We start from the raw sequence: 17989 nt of genomic DNA on the forward strand, positions 1-17989 counted from the left end.
CCTCAAAGCTTTTTCTATTTGGGACAACAACAAAAAAGATTAAACCAGTATCGTATTCCACGACCTTCTATACCATCTGTATTTGTCATCTGGACAGGTAGAAAATAAGATTTAACCAAAACAACCAAACTGGATTCTCTCTTTTCTTTTTTGCTCTCACGGTTGGACTATTTTAGGCAAACATCGCTCTCTAAACAATTTTGTAGTCATTTTTTTTCTTGGGATGAATCAGTTGTGAAATCAAGATGATGTCATTATTTTTTAATTAGCCTTAACTGGCAAACTCTAATGACGCAATAATTGTGTATCTGGTTTCATTCGTTTTTTGACTTTATGGCAGGCACGTCTACAATTGAATAAAGACCATGCCGTTATTACACAATTTACTATTATAATCTATTGTTAGCTACATATCCATCTTTATCCAACCCTACTGACTTCATTTCCTCCCGTCTCTGTCTCTCACAGGTGGAGTGGTTGAAGAATGAAGAAATAATTGACCCAGCGGAGGACCGAAACTTCTACATCACCATCGACCACAACCTGATCATCAAACAGGCGCGTCTGTCTGACACGGCCAACTACACGTGTGTGGCGAAGAACATAGTGGCCAAAAGACGGAGCACTACGGCCACCGTCATTGTTTACGGTGTGTTTGCATGCTCCTGTCCGTGTGGGTCTTTGTGTAGTGTGATCAACATATTGTCATTTTTCTCTTTTTTTTCCTGAATGCAGGGGAGTTTTCTTTGTGTCTGATGTTGAGTATTTTCCTCATATGACACCGTTTTAAATGCTGTTTGAAACTACCCAACCATAGGTCTGATCAGTCAAGCCAGCCCCCATCTGCCACATGAAATTAGCTCTTTGTGATTGGCCTGATATTCTCACGTCACCTTTGACCTCACCCAATTAAAATCCACCAATCCCGCCTTCAGTTTGAAATTAGAACACTCAGGCTTTCCAAATGTGTGCGCTTTCAGTAAAGTGTCCCACTATCAATTGAATTGTGCAGCATATGGCATGCTAACAGCTGTGAAAGACAACAACACACACTTTGCATAGCGAACTTATAAATGGTGTTAGTTTTATTTTTAGGCTCTTCTCTTCTCTTGCTGTTTTTTTTTTGTTTTTTTTTTTACGAAAAACTGAGAAGAAAAAGCTTGTTGTGAAGAAGAAAACACATGCCGTGTTCGCCCGCTGCTCTCTTTTTTTTCATTTGACCAAATTCCAGTCGGCCACAGAGAATAGGAAACATTTTGAGGAACAGCAATGTATAGCAGAACACTCACACATAACACACATGCACAGTGTTTCTCTAAAATGTTGCACTGTGTGTCTATTCACTGGGAGTGTTTCAATCAAAAATAGCTGTGCATGTGTGCGTGTTCGATACAGACGGCGAGAGATGGAGTGGTTTGACACTGATGTATCCTTACAGAAATAGATTGTTCAATCTGTGGTTCAATCTTCTCGGCTCCACAAGGGCCCGACTGACACTGTTGACAAGGTGAAATAGTAGCGGAAGAAAACTAAAACATGAGGAGGGGGAAAAACGGTGTAGCTATAGATGGATGGGAGACAGGTGAGGACAAAGGAGAAGCAAAGGAGTGAAGAAGAAAATAGAGTAGACGAACCTCAGAAAGTAGATGACAAAAGTGATTGTACCTGATATTACCGGTCTCTCCCTCTCCCTCCCTCTCTCTCCCTCTCTTTCTCTGATGATTCATTTCTAATTGGGTGTTGGGAAAGGAGTGGGCACCGTCCACTGGGCTGAGACAAAGCTGTCGAGATGCTGCAGAGGAATGTCAACCCACCTCTCCGGATGTCAACTCTCTCCCTCTCACTCTGGGTGTCCTTGTGACTCATTCCAACTCTATACCTGACTCCTCTCTGGCTGCTCGCCCTTCTCTTGGCCTGCACTGTGCTGCCGCATTTTTTTTCTCGCGGAGAAAAACAACAGTGATACAAAATAATGAAGCAATGATTGAGTCTAAATGTGACAGAATGCAGGGAGTCTTGTAGAGAAAGTGGGTAGCGATATACAGAGAGACAAAGAAAGAGAAAAGATACATGCAGACTAAGAAGACACATTGTTTTGGTGTTAAGGATTCAGAAAACTCAAATTCAAAGAAGCGTGATTCCTTCTAACAGTACTTTAGCCCTCTCCCTGCTCTCTCTCTAACGAGGGTCTAAGGTTAAGCATTCTGCAGACAGCGTGACAGTTTATGTGTGTTTCACCATGTCTCGGTTTATACAACTGCGTGGGTTGGCATCTGTAAGTGTTCCCTTCGCTGTGTCTATTAATGAGTGTCAACAGCAGGAAAACATGGCGCTCCAGTAAGAGCAGCAAAAAGTTGCTCAAGACTATATGTGTGTGTATGTTTGGTTTCTCGCTAAACTTCAACAACTTTGCCTCCTGGCATGTGTAGAACACACACTGAGTCCATGGAGACACAGTCACATCGCAACGCATTACAATCACCGATACATTGAGGATGATGCCTCTTTGGTACAATAGGATTTGAAGGCCCTGGGCCCATTTGATTACTTCATCGCAGACCTAGTTTGTATAAATATCACAAAAGTGTATGATTTTCTGTTGGTATGTCAGCTACAACTCCATCAAGCATACTTTAATTATTCCTCAAGGGGCAATTTTGAGGCAGGCTTTGCTAACACAAATACACACACTTAATGAGAGTGGTCAAGCCACAGCTAGCCAACAATATCCAACACCACAAAGTCACATTATTTATGTCAAAAAGTGTCAAATTGTTAATTGCGTTCATCAATCCACACACATTTCTTGGACTGTGTTTGTAAGATTAATGGCCTCTGGCGTAAAACCAAAGTTACTATTTATCTAACGTACACGCAATCTAAAACACATGGCTGCAGTAGTCATGGAGGACTTGTGTGATGTCATTGAGGATTGTGTTGAGCAAGGGATCTTTGTGTTTAGCCGATCATTTTAGAGCTGAAATGAGCACCTCCTTGATTGGCCGCAGGTATAGATTGTTGTTTTGTTGGAATGGCTGAGTAATGCTTGTGTGGGGATTACTGTATTGATTAAGTTACTGATCTCGGCCGCCACAGTGAACGGCGGTTGGTCAACGTGGACGGAGTGGTCGGTGTGCAACAGTCGCTGTGGACGGGGCTTCCAGAAACGAACCCGCAGCTGCACCAACCCCGCCCCTCTCAACGGAGGACTGCCGTGTGACGGACAGGCCATTCAGAAACTGCCCTGCACGACACTGTGCACCGGTGAGTGCATTCCAGTCTGATTGTCTCCACATTCATGTTGATTGTGTCATTGTGTTATACTGTACTGTATTGTATTATTTTCTTCTTTGTGCAATTGTACTATTTGGTCCCAAGTTTGTACGTGCTCTGTCCTGAACTCATCTTCGACTGCATTCCCCTCTATATACGCTGCTCTTCCTAAAAGCTCTCTTTCTCCCTGGTCTTTTGTTTGTTCCTCATTCTTTTCGCTCCTTTCCTTCAGTGGACGGTGTTTGGACCGAGTGGAGTAAGTGGTCGGCCTGTGGGACAGAGTGCACCCAGTGGAGGAGGAGGGAGTGCAACAACCCAGCACCTAAAAACGGAGGAAAGGACTGCGATGGGCTGGTGCTCCTGTCTCAGAACTGTACCGACGGACTCTGCATGCAAAGTAAGTTTACTATAATGAATCTTCCAGAGCACAAGCATTAATGTATATCTCCTATATGTATTGAAGTTGTGTCATACGTACTATCTAACCATGAAAGAGGAGGATGCCAACTCGACAAATGCCTTGCAGTGACTGCTTCAGAAGGGAATTGACTTGAAAGGGACCCCGGATAAGGCATGCCATGGGGGGGGGCGTGGGGGTGATGCATGGTCAGATATTTAGCTAAAGAACGGGAAGGAGTGATGCGTAACTTGACAAATGAATGTGTTCATTAACAGCTCTGATCCATGAGAAATCCATCCCTGAATTATCCCTGAAAAGGGACGTTGTAGTGTAAGCAATGCACTTGGTTAAGTTGATATCTAAAGTATGTGTAATCTTTTTACAGATATTGTTCATGAGTATGTTCGAAAATCTGTATTAAAATCCTGTGTCTTGTGGCGCCTTGGGACCCGAGAGGCTCTAGTGCAAGTCACCGCAACGCAACGTCTGGGGTTTGATTCCCCGTCAAATTAACACAACATTGTTTTAATATAAACTGTCTCTTTCACTGAATATAAATCTAGCTTTGACAACTCTTTTAGACAAATAAAGTGTCATTAGTGTCCAGCTGAACCAATTAAGTCTGTCGGCTTTGGCAGACTTTCCAAAATGGTTGTGCTGAGCTACCTTGGGGACACGCCGTTCATACTCTTGTAAAGTCTTTGCAAATACATCTTTCATCGAGTTTGTGAGTGGATTTACTGGCGTTGCAGTAAAGTTTGCCAGTTTGTGTCTTCTTGTTCCCATCCTTTTTATTTCTTACCTCTTTCCCCCCACCGCTTGTCCTCTTCATCAGTCTTCACATCTCACTCTCTAGTCCTCCAGCTACCACTGCTATACTCTTTCCATTAAGTCTCTTATCCTCATTGCTATCTCTCTCGCCTCATCCACTTGGAAGCCCGGGTTTTATGCCTTTCTCCAGCAGCCTCTTTTATAGAGAAAAAAACACCTGTTTTATAAAGAAAAGTCAAGGCAAACTGCAAAGAATGGGGACTTTTTCTTCATCGCTTATAGCTTTTTTATTGTATATTTGGCAGATATATCGTAGTTGAATTAGAAGATCGTAATTAGCATCAGCCCCAAAAATCCCATAACGGTTGTGCTGTAATAGATATTGATGTGGAACAATCATCCAAACCCCCCCACATTTAGTGATTTCTGACAACAGTAAAAACATATGGAAAATGTGGTAAATTTCTAAACCACATGGAAAATGTGGGATGAGTCATAATGGCACAAATATAGCAGCAGCAGTTTTTTCCAAGGTAGGGGCAATTTTATTTGTTGACTTTTAGGAATAGTGCTTGTTACTCCCTATGCTCAGAGTAATTGGCAGACAGTCATCTGACAAGAAGAAAGAGAGAGAGAGAGAGAGAGAGAGAGAGAGAGAGAGGGAGAGAGAGAGAGAGAGAGAGAGAGAGAGAGAGAGAGAGAGAGAGAGAGAGAGAGAGAGAGAGGAGGGAGGGAGAGAGAGAGAGAGAGAGAGAGAGAGAGAGAGAGAGAGAGAGAGAGAGAGAGAGAGAGAGAGAGAGAGAGGGAGGGAGGGAGAGAGAGAGAGAGAGAGAGGCCTGTCAGGGTGACGAGAAGTGAGAAAAGGCAAAATCAGGAACACGTTTGAAGTGCACATACACGCTTGTAATTATGCCACCAACTCTTATTGGTCTTTCCCTTCACACAACATGGCAGCCGTATACTGTAGAGACTTGGATCATGCCTGCATGCGTCTTAAGAAGTTTCAGAGCAAGGGAATACTCTGAGGACCTGCCAAGAAAAAATACATCTTTATGCTGCCCAAAAAAATATTAGTAGAAAGAAGTATGGTTATCTAGAACATACAAAAGGCTGAAGCACTCCCATGGTATTATTGATAGATATTCTTAGGTTGCCATCATATTTAAGTAAATTGTATTTCGACATATATTTTACGCAAATTGTCTCTTGAGATTGAAATATGTATTTTTTTAAAACTCTTGACCAGAACGTCAAATGCATTCAACCAAACAGTGTAGTAGTTCTGTCCCTGCAACCAACAGGAGGTTTGGCAGATTTAATGAAAGAGTATTAATTTACTATATGATGCTATTGTTGCTTAACGATCTACATCATCTCATGGTTTTACTTATGTTATGGTACTTTTTTTTTTTTACAGAGTGTGGGCTTTTATGTGATAGTTATTCTTGATTTTCGATGTCCTTTAATGGCGCTATATATTCCTACGCAGTTTGTGTTGTTTTCCTTGAACTCAATTATATTGCATCCTAATGTCGCTCGGGAACTTAAAAAGAAAATAGTCCAAATGAAATGTAAATGCGGGAATATTGATAATGTGACTCGGGAATCCTGTTAAAAAGAAAGAAATCATGGATTGAGGATTCAATGTCAATATCCACGAGCACAAATGAGATGAGAGGTCCTGCAACTCAAAACAGCCTGCACAGAATATCTCTGCTGGCTTTACACAACTTTCACACGTTCCCTCGCCAAACTCTCACTTGCTTTCTTGCTGAGTGTTTTTTCTTCTCCTCAACAGTAAGTTAACTCTATAACCTTTTTACCATCTTATCACTAAATGTAATTAGTTCCAATCCTCGTCTTTGGACTGGTCGGATATCACTCCACTACAACTCTGAATTCATTGCACTTTTTACTCCACTGCATTTCTCTGACATATCATCCACACAGTGACACTACAAACACATGATGATCTTATAGAATATGCAGTCAGTAGCGTGACATTTAACTCTGTCAAAGAGCTGTCGTCTGTCTCTGCTCTCTCGGCAGCTTATTCTATGTGACGTATTTTCCGCGGCACAGAGGATTGTGGGTGAGAATAACCAGAAAAGACGGCTCGCTTGCATACTTCAAAATGCAACAGAACGCAGTAGGACGTCCTGGTATTTTGGACATACTGCATTTGACATACTATGTACTGGGACATACCTAATCTTGTTCCGGCACACTAAATATAACGGTAGTGTGGGTCTTAGAATGCACCCATGATCTGCCTGAGTGCACCGAGTTGACTGATTGGTCTGGCATCGTGACATTGAGATGCAGTTTCTTGGTTGAAAAAGCAATCGATCCGTGGAGCACCACAGGCGGAACTAACGTCATCGTCAAGCTGTTTTCAAGAGTTTTCATGCTGCGGTCCACAACTAAGGAGGAGTAATAACAGCATGGCCATCCACCACAGACACGATAGATGGACAGATCGATCGCGGGTTGCTCTAAATCGATTAAAAGTGTTTTTTACTTTGCTACCTCTCAAAAACCCTGGCAGCACCAATGTGCCGGCGTGGCTACACATCAGTGTCAACTACAGATGAGATCAGATTGGGGCAAGGACATTGGTTGCCAGTGAGTTTATGTCCCTCCCCGATAGTTAGAACGGAGCCAATGTCGGCCTAAAGATGTGAAACAAGTGGACAATCCTGTCTGTTATCAGACAAAGAGATGGTCAGTGTCATGAGCAGTGGAATCAAATGATGTAATCGGTCAAAAAGCTTTGCCCGTAGGCACATTATTGACAGAGGTTACAGTATATGCAGAGCCCTGCCTGCAACTTACGCAGTGCATCATACACTGTGTCTCCGCTCCATCTAAAGGATTCCCTGAGGCCTGTGAGGTATGGCCACAGAATATGGCATAAAACCTAGAGAGGTATAGATTTAGGCTCATTTCCCCTGATTGATTTTCTGTCTTTAAAATGACTCCACAGACGTGGTTTTATGTCAGCACTAATGTTTCAGCTGTTTCCTGTAGCATTTACGGAAATCCATGAAGTGTGTGTGTGCGTGTGTGTGTGTGTGTGTGCGTGTGTGTCTGAGTGTTGGTGTGTGTATGGTTGTTAGTGGGGATTTCTGCACGCACTGCATTTTATAGGTTGAGTATATTTGAAAGGCTCGAAGTGATTCTTGGACCATTCTTGCATTTGGTTTATGAATGATGGATCTTTGAAAATGCAACCTTTACACGGACAGAACACGGTTCAGTGCTTGTATCCATTTGGTCCGAGACACTCACATTGTGTTGTTTCACGAGCACCGAAAATATCTCTTCATTAGGAGTTGAAAATATTTGAAATGAAAGTGCTGTTGGAACAAATCCAGATATAAACTACAATTTGTGTATGTTTAAGTTAAATATGTTTCTCACATTGTAAACAGATATTCACACTTAATTTACTGTTGCTGCTTTACAATGTTTTACTTTTAAAGTTTAAGGTTTGTGAATGAAGTGATAATGTCAATGTAGTGGGGGAGTTAGTGTTTTAGATAGTACTCTGTAATTTACTTTGTCCTCAAAAAGCACTTCACTCTACTCTCAATCTATTTTCTCTTTCTCTTTCTCTCTCTCCACCAACACCTCCCGCTTCTCTATTAATCTCCTCCACCGTCTCTCGCTGCCCTTTTTCTAAAGTTGTCCTGTTAAATCCTGAGAGGTAGAAATCCATTTGACCTCACTTCTGCCCGCATGGAGTGCCTCCTCTCTTTTTGTGTTTATGTGTTTATCAGTGTGAGTCTGTGTATATATATATGTGTGTGTGTGTGTGTGTGTGTGTGTGTGTGTGTGTGTGTGTGTGTGTGTGTGTGTGTGTGTGTGTGTGTGTGTTCTAGTGAAAGAAGTTGTAGCTCTTTCACATGTTTTTTTTAGAGTTGTTGGTGTTGTTTGATATCTTTTGGCCTGTTGACATTTTTCTGACACATTGATCAGTATTCCTGGAAGAGATTCAGTCAGAGCTCCTTGTGTGAATGTCTGTGTGTGTGTGTGTGCGTGCACGTGTGTGTGTGTCTTTGTTTACAGCCATTTGTGTGAATGTGTGTGTGCGTACATACCGCCAGAGCAAAGACAATATGCTGTGTGTTCTTCAAACCCACAAGTAGACACTGGCTGTTATGTAACTTTAGTGTTGGGAGAGAACATTGAATCGTGTTTGTTGTATTATAGAAATAGAAATCATCAGTGTCAGCAGGTTCTGCAGTGCATCAAACATGCCACCTCCCCATCTTCATTTCTTCTCATTGAGGATTCTCATCACTTTGTAGTGTTTCCTGAGCTGCTCGTCAGTTGTTTTCGGCTTTTATTTTTCCTTTTCTTCAATGTGTTCTTCTCATCCCAGCTATCTTATCGCATTCACAATGCTCGTGGCTCCGACTAAATCATGTACGCTTCATTGTTCCTGCCATCATGTTTTCATATTTGTTTGTTCTAATTGAAACATGAAAGGTTTCTGTCATGGCATGTTGCTCCTACTGTCATCACTGATTCAGACATTTATCAGCATGTCATTTGTTAGGTGCGGTTGCGTAAAGGCAGTCATTTGCTAAGTCATTTAATACAATATTGAGGAGTCTGATTTTTAAAAAAACAGTGCTGAGATATCCAAATTCAGGTCCAGGGTAATGGTGTCAAGCCCACCTACCTAGCAACAAAGAAACGCCTCATCATGCCTGTGAACTGTGCACGTGTGTTACTTCATGATGGTATTTGCACATCACCCCGCTTAACCTCGTCAGTTGTTCTTGCCCTTTGTTGATGATCAGTGTGTCTTCCAGCTGGTCTGGCAAGAAGCTTTTAAGTGCATCATGTTGCTGTGTTTGCCTTTATCAATTATACACCAGCACTTCAATTATACATCAGTACTTCAGTTCATCTGTGTCAGAGACCTTCTGTCTGACTCAGTGGACCACTCAGCATGACACAGCAGTAACCGTCCGACAAACAAGAGGGTTTCTCAAATCATCCTTTTTCTTCATTTTCTGGTAAAGGGATTACATTTAAATTGTTTTTTACCGTTTGATATTAATTTGTGAACTCCGACATTTAAACGTAATGTAGGAGAGAAGAAAAGAAAGAAAGTGGCAAAGGAAGAAACTGACGTTTCCACGTTGAGGCGTTTTTGTGTCCATGTCCTGCCATGTTTGTCCCATTTTATTTGACTTATTTGTTTGATTTTGATTGTTGTGTTCCTCTCCCTTCCTCCATCCATTCCATCCCCTTCTTTTCTCGTCCCAAGGTTCATTGTTTCAGATGTCAACTGAGACCAAAGAAAAGAGTGATTTGGGACTCCCATGTAAGTTGATGTTTTATGTTTTATCATCATCCATTTTCTTTTTGTCTTTCTCATTTTAGTGTTTCTTTCCTAGGTTGAATGTTGACCTTTGGTTCATGCATTTAGTTGTGTTGTTACATGGCATTTGGAGTTACCTGATGAGCGTTTTTCTCCTGTCTTAAAATTAGTTCCCTTTATGCAATCTTTTTTTCTGGGCCGACCAAACAAAACTCCTAAAACAGTGGCCTCACTAGCTCTAAAACATCCTTCTGCTCTCAGATAAAGGAAGTCATGGTATAATATGTTTATATGATGGAAATACAAGCGTTATGCCTAAATACTTTTACTACATTCTTAAAAAGGGAATTATCATGATCATTATTAGGCTAATGCATGTATTATGGCTTTCTATTAGAACATGTACATCATATGAACATGCTACATCTGTGTATTAAACAACAACAGAAGAAACCAGTCACTTTGGTTTTCCTCTTTCAAACTCCAACAATGTTATGTATAGTTGACATGACATAAGGCAAATATCACAATCTTATATGTACAGGGTATGCCTTGAAGGATAATTCAATTTCTGTTATACTTTAATTCCTATTGTATCATTATGTTTCATGTATCTATAATTTCATCATGATTTGGTTCGGAGATTCTACGAAAAACATCATTTAATATCCAGTGCAGGATCCCAGAGTTGGAAAGTAAATACATCAAAGTGGTGACAGACTCCTTAATTAACTTGATTCTTTCTTTCTTCCTGTCGGATAGCAGAGAATCGATTCGGCACCAAGTTCACTTGATTCACAATTTGTGAGTTTGTTGCAGCTGTGGTCATTTTGGCGAGTCGCCAGCCAGCTTTGGATCATAGCCAAAGTAGGCAATTTGCTTTAATTCTAAACACTTGCTTTGTGTTTACACACATATGGGCTCACAGAGAACTCGATGGAATCCAACTACGGACACTGAACTGGGAGAACTTTAGATTCGGTTCCACTGATTTGACCCACTCTCTTTAAAATATCTCCATGATGAACGATCGCTTGATCCGATGCATAATTTGTAGAAAAGGAAGGCACAAGATCAACTGACAAGGGGAATACTTTAATAATTTGTTTGGAGATACAGAACACAAGCTCTTTCCATCACGCTCTACTGCTTTGTCTCCAGAATTAGATAATGGGAAAGTTTTTTAAAAACACAATCATTGAGAGATGGAAGAGAGATAGGATCTCTGCCATTTATTTAAACCGAGTGTTTTACTTCTGTCACTGCAGGAGCTCTCGTCAAAGCAATCTATGAGTGTCTGTGATGTGTTCTAATGACTCCCATTTAGGGTCTTCTGAAGCAGTTTCATCATCCCGGTGTGTTTTGTGAGATGACTAGTCCCGGACAGATGCAGACACGGAGAGAAGTACAGATGAGAAATAGAGCAGTCGCTGCTCATTTAACAGATTGTCACTCTGGTTTTAGTATTACAAATTACATCCTGAAATCTGATTTTGAAACCTCAGCTGTTAGTTAAAGGGGGAATGTGAACGATTCCTGTTACTCCAATGCAGATTCAATGGCTACTATACTGGTGACTTCATAACTATGTATAGGTGCTGAGATTTCAGTTTTCAGAACATGCCCCATATTCTCTGTTTGGTAATGCAACCTCCTTACCAACAGCACTTTTAAGACTATGTCTTCTCTTGAGAGTGGTTTCATGATTTTGGGACAAGGGGTACCTGGTTATTGTCTTCTCACGGCCTTAAACTCACCATGACCATAACGAGGCCTGTGGCTCACATTGTAGTTATGTGTGGACTGCTTCATAAGTAAGAACATTACCTCATGTATGAAGACTGAAAGTATTTACCCACGAGCCAAAAAAGCATACGCCAAAACTGTATTATAATTATAAATATTCTTCTACTTAACATTTTCACCCTGATGTGTTGGCTTTTGTTGACTTCCATGTCTTTATTTTGTGAGACGGCTGTTTGTGTCAGTCAGCTTGGCTTGAGGCGAAGAGAAGGATAGGAAGTGGCTGAGCTGTAGATGTGTGATTCATGCTTGTGGCCAGCAGACATTTAAAGAGGTCAAAATGTTACTTTCAGTTGGATAAAACAAATTGCACTGAAAGGCTTGTATTCAGTCTATTCACTAAATAGCTGCAATTGGACTGTATTGCAGGGTTGTTACTCGGGGCATGCAATCTAATGACTTTATATACCTGAACAGAGTTGTTTGTTGTCATGGAATTACACCTTCTGGCTTTAGTGACTCCATATTTTATTTCTTGGCACCACGTTTTTTTTCCACCCCCAGTAAAGAAGATAAGGATAGACACATTTACAAATGACTGCTCGCGTTCTTCCTCTGACCGTTCATCCCTGCCAGTTACTTAGAACGGACGTGTGTGCGACTGCCAGCAATGCAGTATGGCTGGTGTTTGCATGTTTGTGCCAAGGAAGATCAAAAAGGCAGTTGAATGAGTTTCAAGTAGTGATTGTCCAGAGCTCTGCTTTGGATGCAGATCAAAGAGGAGATAGAGGCAAGCTAAGCTGAGTTATCCTTGTTTCCTCTCTGTGGCAGATTGGACAGACTCTGTCAATGACAAAAAGCCCAGCCAATCAATAGACAGCGATCCATGCTGACTGAGACTGAGCCGGGGCTTCTGTGACTTGAACCAATGTGTTTAATCAAGTGCTGGTCGTCGTCTGTGTGTGTATTTCCCGCATTTTCTGGAACCCTAAAGCTTTATTAGTCACATAGTTTGGCACACTAATGCAATTACCAACTGTATGTGACCAAATAACTAGATCTTTTTTTTGTGTGTGTTAATTACAAAGCCCAATATTATTGGGCACAGTGAAGGACCGCATCAGCCAGTCATCTCACACATGCAAACACGCTCGCTCATCATGACAGTACACTCCAAACAAACAATTTGGCATGTGCACAATGAATACTACATGAAAAGTTTTGCTTCTGAAACCGAAGACCATTCGGATTCGATCGCACATGTAGGCACAACATAAACACACTCTTCAGGCGTGCACACGTTGGGTAACAGTGTCATGCAAAATGATGACATTTAATTTGCAATAACATGTTGCTATGATTTGTTTTAATTTTCACCTTCACATTCCATGATGCCAAATGACAAGACTTCTTATCATGGATCCAGATGGGTGTGCATTTAGATTTGTTTTTTTGGATTATAATCTTATTCCGGCAAAACAAACCAAAATTGTATTTTATTTTTATCATTAGGGGCCGATATTGATGCCAACATTTGCGCCTGCATTTCTTCACCTGTATGTGTTTGTGTCCCGACCTGTTACACAGAACATTATCCCTCTTTTATAAAGCCATCAGACATATTGCTTATTCGATTCCTTTACTATTTTGTATCTTATCGTATGACTTGCAGGCGAATACTTAGGAGGTGAAACTGCTCGTCAGGTAAAAAAAAAAGGGAAAAGCACCAGAGATAGTTGGCTTAGGGATAAAAGTTAAAATGGATGTGTGCATGTCTGCCAAGCATTCATTGAGTGTCAGTGCTTGCATGAGTGCCCATGAAAATGAACCGAGGTGTGTACCTCGTAGTATTTATTCAGACATGTGCTTCTTCCTCATTCTATCAGTGCAGATATCATCATTCGTGCTTCACAAAGCATAGCCTCGGGCCACTTTTAGATACACAAAGAGGGCCATACACATTATTCAGTCATCTTGGTTTGGTCAAAAGTGCTCACCCATGTACAGTCTCTTTTTCAGGCCCTATCTTGTCACAAAGACCGCCTGTTATGCAAGACTGTCAGACAATAAAATAGAGAATTGACAGGTTTCAAAATCAGAGTGGCACTTTTGTTTAATTTTTCCTCAATGAAATGAAAGTCCAATAAAATACACACATACTATTACAACCCGGCTCAAAGGCGGCAAAATGGCGGCAAAAAGGCGGCAAAATGACTGGGAGAACAGATGAATAATAGAGGTAACAGTCATAAACACATGTATTTAAATAATAGATAAACTAAACAAACATTGATTGTCAGTCATCAGTAATGTCAGGATGTGTGAAAATGTGTGAAACAAACAAAACAGCTGCCGTGTCCACCAAGGACGTTGCTCATCAGCGGATGAGCAACAACCTGAAGGACAAATTAGAGCCAGCAAACAGGACACATACTCCAAGTGGAAAGGAAAGGTAATCCTCCATAAAAAGATTTTTCCCATCGGGAATAGCAACAGCTCATTATTTACATACAGATTCAAAATATACAGAACCGGTTGTAGTGCTTCCTCCAGCTTGCCAACCAATCTTTGCAACCCAGCAACTCAAACATATGGATGAGTGTTTATGAGAAGAGCTTAGATGGAAGGCCAAAGAGATTACACTGTAATAAGGTCCAGCATAAGATTAAAAAACAAGGTTTCTTGGGAGGGCCAGGTCATGCATAGGAATGCAAGAACGAGGGGTAAACACACAGAGCCAACCAAGTCATCCCCAGAAGTGCAGCACAAAGAGGCAACCAAAGTACAACACAGATCTCACCAACCAAAGCATTCACTGTAGCGCTTATGTTCCGAAAGATAACAAGCCAATACAGTTCCCAATACAGTTCCCCTACATCCCTCTCAACTACCAACTTGCTTCCCATATGAACCATTATAATCGACTGCTCACTTTGCATCAGGAGTCTTCAGGTAAAACACTTGCAGCGTCACTGGGTCCAACTCCCCACACACTCGCCACACGTGCCGAGCTCTCATTTGAGTCAAAAATGACCCAGAAACATTACTATATAAAAAAAAACCAGAATATATTTGTTTTAAACTAAACAGTATCTAAAACGTGTGTCTCTCTCAGTGAAGCCAGATTCATCAAACTTTCTACCCAAGACTAACAGCAAGTTAAATATGAGACCCAACGAGCAGTGATCCAATAACTCCTCCAATGGGGCTCTTAAGAACTCCTCCACAAAAGCCATAATGGAGGAAACTAACTTTGACTACTCAAACACACACAAAACAAACTGATCCGTATCGAATCAAACTAACACACTAACAGCCAACATCACTGCAGCCCCGAACCTCTAACTGCTTTACTTGTGACTAGCTAAACTCCCTCTTAGTCTTCAGCTTGTGTGGGTAGTTACACACTGAAACCCACAGGCCCAGTAAAGCAACCATGAACTGACAACCCACTTGCAGCCTTGGATGTGCCCCCGAGACAACTGCTCCAACCACTTTCGTCACCACACTAGCAAACCTTCCAACGAACTCCAATGGGAATCCGCTCTTAAACCTAACGGAGATAGAACAGCAATTTTCTCAGCGTGTATACAGGACCATGGGAACCATGCGCCAACACAACACAGCACGGGGACACAAACACACTCCTCAGGAAAACAATTCAGTACAGCTACTCACATTAACAGGACAACCTTCATGTTACAACCCAGTTTAAAGGCTACAACATAAATAGGAGACTAGGCAAGTTTAAAAGTAATGATTTCACACGTTTATTTAAAGAATACATAGAATAAATTGAACAAAAGAGTTAGTAGTCAGGAATGTCAGGGTGTGTGAAGATGTGGGAAACAAGCTAAGCTAAACAGCAGTCATGTCCGCCAAAGAAGAGCCCAGACCAGGATCAGTTTGTTGCTCATCAGCTGACGAGCAACAAACTGAAAGACAAATTAGAGCAAACAGCAAAGCGGACAACGATCCCAAGTGGAAGCGAGCGGTCGCCACACATACAGAGAGCACAGAGGGATGTGGATGTGCTGAAAAGAAGCTATCCGACAGTAGTTTGTATTGTAATTGAGTGTTCAGAGAGAGAATGAAGACCTTTTCTTAAGAATAGGCTCGAATGTGAAGTCAAAAGGAAATTGTACTGCATATTGCAGCAAAGAACATTTAATGGTCTATTAGAAATATAACAATTGAATCAAACTCTGCATGGGCCATCATGGATTTAGAGACTCAGAAGATTCTTAATATGTTTTCTTTTTACATCCATTTCCTTGAAGCCGATCACTATTAGCGAAAGTGCCTTCTATGATTCTCAGTAGCATTCAATAACTGAGAAATGAACATGTATTGTTGTGTTGTCGCTACTATTTAAGCACCATTTGTCCACTTACTCTTAATAATGTGCGTGATGTTTACTGGTAAGGTGAAAGCAACGATGGAAATCAAGGACAGAAAAACACTGAGAAAATTCGCAGGAAAAGAAAAAGAAGCAACCACTTGATATCCTGCAGTTATATGTAGGTTACCCAGGCAGGTAGGAACTCTAATGGGATGTGTTGTTTCATTCATCTGAAAATCAAACAGTTGGAGACACAGAGACACAGGGAGTCTGAGACAGAGGTGTGAGTTATGGAGGGAGAGGAATATCTGAGAGAGATGGGATATCAACTGATAGACAGCCTAGAAAGGATTCGTAAACCCACTGGTATAAAACATGCTACAGTACACGTATGCACATACTTCAAGAACACAACAAGCCATAGCCTAGTTAATCCATCCCAAAGTGGCCCACAACACGATACGATAATAGAAATAAATTAAGTGATATATGTTCTATGGCTGTCTGGCCCCCACATATTCTGAAGTTATATTCCCTAAATAGATGAGTATGATAGTGATTATAATTAAGATCAGGGAGTTGGTGCTTAAGAGGATTATCTATTTATATTCCCCCGTGGCAAGTGCAAGGACCTTGATGTCAGGGCAACTCTGTGCAGCAGTGATGTTTGGGCATTCTTATAGAAATATTTTTAACATCAAAAGGAAATTAGTAATTGCATATGACAAAATCCATAGGGGTTGAACTTTGGAGATTTAAAGGATGTGCTCTAAGTTGGAGTTAAATGTGAAGAACAGCGTCATAAATCTTTGTGAAAAAAGTGCATACAATTAAACAAAGAATTGTTTGAATGTTTAATTTCCTTCATTACAATCTGCGTCATGCCATACGTTACGTTTCCATACATTCAAAGTTAAACTAGAGATCAACATTAGGCAGGTAAGATAACTATTATCAATATTATTATCATTGATTAATCTCAGTTTTGTCTATTAAATGCCGAAATAACTCAAATTGATCACAATCTTCAATGGCCGAAGGTTCACGTTTCTGTCCAACACGCAGACCTATTTAGTTTGCAGTTCCATAAGACAAATAAAAGCAGGAACCCCTCATGTTTGAGGAGCTGGAATCGGAGAATATATGGCTTTTCTGCATGTAAAAAACACAAACCAAACGCAATCAATGATCTAAATAGATGCAGTCGCTGATTGATTTGTTGACGATTGATTCAGATTCAATCTTGAAACCCATCAGCTGTACTGACGACCGTTTAGTCTCTGGGGAAAACAGTCGATATTTAGGGGGTTCCCCCTTAAATAGGGGGAAGAAGTCCGGTCTTCTTCTGCGCGCCGGTCATTGTTAACAATCGTATCTGCAACTTGTTAATTTGTTAAGGCTCACTTGAACGTAAATGTTCAAATTAATTGAAATTTAATTGATTATTTGACTTTTCCTTGTAGCTCAAGTTACTGTCAGGATGGAGCGTTGGTTAAATAAGAAACGCATAACCTAAATATCAAGTTTGAACATGTTTGTGACTGGTTGTTTGACCCACTTACCATCACCTTGATCACAGTATCTTGGCACCATGTCAACACACAATGCACATTGTTAGAATAGTGTTTTCTTTTACGTCAAAGGGCTTGACAACTCTGTGCTATTTCTAAACCTTGAGTCACAGGCGTATTTGAGAGGGATATGCTTGGCCCTCCTAGGTCCAGCTCCCCAGAGACACTAAAGTGGTTCATAGCTCCCCCAAGTGGTAAATGAGCAACTGACACCATCAAGAGTGACCTCTCTTCTGCGAATGTGTGTATCATGCTACGGCATATGTGAGCGCGAATGTTTGTGCGCCTCATCAAAGGATTCTTTCATGCATAATGAAGCGCATGCTTCCTGAACTTGTTCTGATGTGACAACAGCAAATCCTTTAGCAAGTGACTCAGGCTGTTTGTAGCTAAAAGCCTGTTATCTGCCTCTCAACTTTAAGGGCAGATTAAAAGGAGCCTTCCTATACTTTTCTGTCTTCTTTTTAATAGCTGCAGACAAATCCCTTCCTACTAGCTACAGAGGACGTGATTATACGAGGAGTGGTTTAAGTGTGAGACTCCTCCAAAAA

General features: G+C 41.1%; 1 protein-coding gene across 2 annotated transcripts in view; it reads left to right on the forward strand.

The window, feature by feature from the left end:
- Window positions 1-17989, forward strand: part of unc5ca (unc-5 netrin receptor Ca) — a 170751-nt gene that overhangs the window by 130641 nt on the left and 22121 nt on the right. The window contains exons 5-8 of one of the 2 annotated variants that reach the window (XM_068604871.1): window positions 469-649; window positions 3097-3264; window positions 3506-3670; window positions 9729-9785. In XM_068604871.1, the coding sequence (XP_068460972.1) occupies window positions 469-649; window positions 3097-3264; window positions 3506-3670; window positions 9729-9785 (571 nt within the window). The remainder of the gene's footprint in view (window positions 1-468; window positions 650-3096; window positions 3265-3505; window positions 3671-9728; window positions 9786-17989) is intronic. The other variant, XM_068604873.1, reaches the window with a different exon arrangement.

This window comes from Clinocottus analis, unplaced genomic scaffold, assembly GCF_023055335.1.
Source record: "Clinocottus analis isolate CAN_PGR_092001 unplaced genomic scaffold, fCliAna1.0.p SCAF_7, whole genome shotgun sequence".
Lineage (NCBI taxonomy): Eukaryota > Metazoa > Chordata > Actinopteri > Perciformes > Cottidae > Clinocottus > Clinocottus analis.